Source organism: Vollenhovia emeryi, unplaced genomic scaffold (assembly GCF_000949405.1).
Source record: "Vollenhovia emeryi isolate VEMERY1.0 unplaced genomic scaffold, V.emery_V1.0 DF939726.1, whole genome shotgun sequence".
NCBI classification, from domain to species: domain Eukaryota; kingdom Metazoa; phylum Arthropoda; class Insecta; order Hymenoptera; family Formicidae; genus Vollenhovia; species Vollenhovia emeryi.
The window spans coordinates 3,218-6,706 of NW_011966640.1; the positions used below are offsets into that span (position 1 = coordinate 3,218).

The 3,489-nt window shown below is 39.3% G+C and overlaps 1 protein-coding gene across 1 annotated transcript; it reads right to left on the reverse strand.

Moving 5' to 3' along the window:
- Positions 1-626: 626 nt before the first annotated feature.
- LOC105556885 lies at positions 627-1,854 on the reverse strand. Its single transcript, XM_012003994.1, has 3 exons — positions 1,772-1,854; positions 959-1,682; positions 627-890 (listed from the first exon to the last, which is right to left on the reverse strand). Exons 1-3 carry the CDS (start codon positions 1,852-1,854, stop codon positions 627-629), a joined length of 1,071 nt encoding a protein of 356 aa, XP_011859384.1.
- Positions 1,855-3,489: the final 1,635 nt, after the last annotated feature.

Genomic DNA, 3,489 nt, shown 5'->3' on the forward strand with positions numbered 1-3,489 from the left:
TTAAAATATGATTTTATTAAAGGTAGGTAAGGAGAAACAGCCAATGCGAGCCCACAGCAGGTGTCCGTGCGAAATTGTCAATGTTTTTTTAAAAACAATTTAATAAATAATCCAAACGTTTCGACCCGTTTTTGGGTCATCCTCAGTGAAGCTGGGATAAAAGATATGATACATAGTGTTAAACAACTTTACAAAATATTAATATAAATTTGCGAAAAAATACAATGAATTTTTACCTGATTGGATACATAACTTAAGACCACTAGTTGAAACTGTCAGAGGATAATAGGATAAAACATAGAAAAACGTTAAGAAAGTTTACATGGAATTAATGTTTCTAAATGTTGATTTAATTTTCCTTGCTTACTGGGTAGTATCAGTGGCACCTTGCAGCAATATTACTGCAAGATTGTCACAATATTGCATTCCAATATTGTTGCAATATATCAGAAATATTGCTCACGCAACATTGCAATGCAATGTTGCTGCAATATATCAGCAATATTGCACTGCAAATACAATATGACAATATTGCTGCAATATATCGTGCTGTTAGGGATTAGTTATATAACTGTGTCGACTGGGCTCTCTTTTAAATCGACATCTGGTAATCCCGTGATTGACTCTCATATTAAAAAATGTGCCAGAGTCAGTGGTTGCAAATCATTTGGGCTCGATGGAAATTGGCACAGCGGTCTAGAATTTAGACATGCCTCAATTTGAACCAGAACCGTGCTGAGCTCCTCGAATGTGAGCACAGTCTCCCCAATTACTCGCTTTAAATATTTACAGGACTTGATGCCAGCCTCCCATAGACCACCCATGTGAAGCGCATGAGGTGGAATCAAGCTCCATTGAATCTCGTTTAACGAGCAATATTCGTTTACGGGCTCCCCGAAGGAAGTTCGAATCGCCCGATACAATTCGGCAAGCTCTCTCCCTCTCGCTCTGCACCCACAAAGTTGGTCGCATTGTCGCTATAGATCTTTCGCGGGCATCCGCGTCTCCCAGCAAGACGACGCAACGCCGCGATAAACGCATCCGATGATAATTGACTAACGGCTTCTAAATGGATTGCCTTTGTAGAAAAATATATGAATAAGGCGATATAAGACTTGTTGGTCTTTCGTCCTCTATCTTTACTCATCGCGGTGATAATCGGCCCTGCATAATCGATACCCACTACAGAAAAAACTCGTCGACAGCCTGTCCTATCCAACGGCAATGATCCCATGATCTGTGTCAGTGGTTTAGGATTATTACGAAAACACGTCGTGCATCCCCGAACTACCTTTCGAGCAATATTGCGACCGTTCAATGGCCAATATGTTCCTCGAATGGAAAAAAGCAATGCTTGCGGGCCTGCGTGGAGCATGCGACTATGTTCCCGTTCGAATAGACAAACCGTGAACCGACATTTGGCAGGCAACAAAATGGGATGCCTGTTTTCGTACTCTAATAATGACTTCTGTAATCTACCGCCCACCCTGAGGACCCCGCTCTGGTCGATAAATGGGCTCAGACTCGCCAATACGCTGCTTGATTTTATTTGACCCCCATCGGATATGTCCCGTATTTCTTGAGCGAATGCGTGTCGCTGAACATGTTTGATCAGCTCTAACCGTGACGAATATATCTCGCCTACCCATAACGGTTCCAAATTCCGCTTCGAAGGTCTGAGTCTACAATTCGTTATGAACCGATAACACCATGCTAACGTTCTTTCCATTTTTGTGGCAGATGAAAATTATACATGATACCTCCAACTAACGATTCACTTCCTTCTCGTGTGATCAAGGCTTGCAATTTGCCTTTTTCCTCTGATTGCATGATCTTAACCTCCTGTTCGTTCATTTCACCTTGCCGATATTTCGGAATTTCAAATCGTCCGGAAAGCCATGGTGGACCGGATCACCATAAAGAACTCGACTCTAGGTTGCCCAAACTTGTCCCGCGAGAAATTAGATCCGCCGGATTCTCTCTGCCTTCTACGTGATTCCAATGATTTTTAGGTAAAATTGATTGAATTTTTCCGATCCTGTTGGAAATGAACGTTTTTTGACGACTAACGTCGCCGGCTATCCAGGCCAATACAATCATGAGGTTTGTTTTCTTTAAATATTTCTTTAAATATTTGTTCACATGCCTGTTCTTCCTTTGTTAATTCTACGGACTTATGTGCATCGCAATGTCAAAAGCCACAAAAATGTATCGGTGGAAAGGTAGAATAATTAGCGAAAGTACGTATCGAAAGAGACTTGCGCAACTAAGATGTGGGTTTTTGAGAAAAAAAAGTTCAAATTGTGCGAGAAGAAAAAACTGAGCCCACCATGGAGGAAAATGTGATAAAACGAGACTTTACGACGTGACTGTATCGGTCAGGTTATTCGCTTGGCACGTTCAGCTGATTGCGACGTTGCCGCACTTCCACAGTCCAGTAATTGACATATTACAGAAACCGCAAAATTGTCATGAATAATAAGTAATTTCTCCTAAACCGTGTTGTGAAACCTAATCGAATTTTGCACAAAGTTCCAATAATCCATGGTCTATATGTATAAAAAAAATTAAAATTTTGGTACTATTTTTTCTATACTTTATTACTCATTTCGTTCAAGAAAATTGCGTTTCCCATAAGAACACGCGTAAAATTAAACATAATTGAAATAATAATTACTTTCTAACGATTTAGAAAATCTACTTAAAATTTTTTCAGTATATTAGAGATAACAAAGGAAGTGTTTCCTGAAGTTTCAACATATTTGGTACTATTTTGAAATAGCTCAGATACATCCTTAAAAAGTCATGTGACATTATCTCGTGCTACTTTGTATCTGATATATTGCAGCAATATTACTGTTATATGTATTACTGTATAATATAAAGCAATATTACTGTTATATTACTGTGTAATATTTATATGTCATATATCAGAAATATTAATGTGATATTGCGATGTATTATATAAATGTATTATACCAGTAATATCACTGCAATATTATAATATTACTGATACATTACGTAATTGTATGTGATATGTGGGGACTTTATCGACAATGCTTGAAAATTGGCGTAGCAGAGTAGTTCCAAAAATAAAAGTAGGTATAAGGCATTGAAAACCGTCTAGCAACAAGGTAAGAAGTAAAAAGCCGGCGTGGTCGCTTTCAGTTTTTCTCTGGAGAAACCGTTAGCAGTGTTGCCGTTTGAGAACGTCAGCCCCGTCGCGACAGCGGTAGTGGGGATGGAATGTGGAAAGGTATCGTTCGGCAAACAGGCTACCTGCTGTATACAGGGTGTCGGATTCGATTTGGACCACTCCAAAGATTATAATAGATTGGGTCAAACTGAGAAGAAAAGTTATATACCATTTTACAAAATCCGTAATTATTATCGCGTAATTAAGAAAAACGTCTGAGCCAATAAGTGCACGGAGGAGCTGAAGGCCGGACTCGGCAGACATGCAAAATGGTGTATTATTCTCCTATCACC

Excerpts from the sequence above, each read along its gene's own strand:
- LOC105556885 (XM_012003994.1), bottom strand. The coding sequence starts at position 1,854 with ATGAACGAACAGGAGGTTAAGATCATGCAATCAGAGGAAAAAGGCAAA. Across the intron at positions 1,683-1,771 it reads ACACGAGAAGGAAGTGAATC|ACTCAGACCTTCGAAGCGGA; the intron begins GTTAGTTGGAGG and ends AACGAATTGTAG. Across the intron at positions 891-958 it reads GCGACAATGCGACCAACTTT|CCCGTAAACGAATATTGCTC; the intron begins GTGGGTGCAGAG and ends TCCTTCGGGGAG.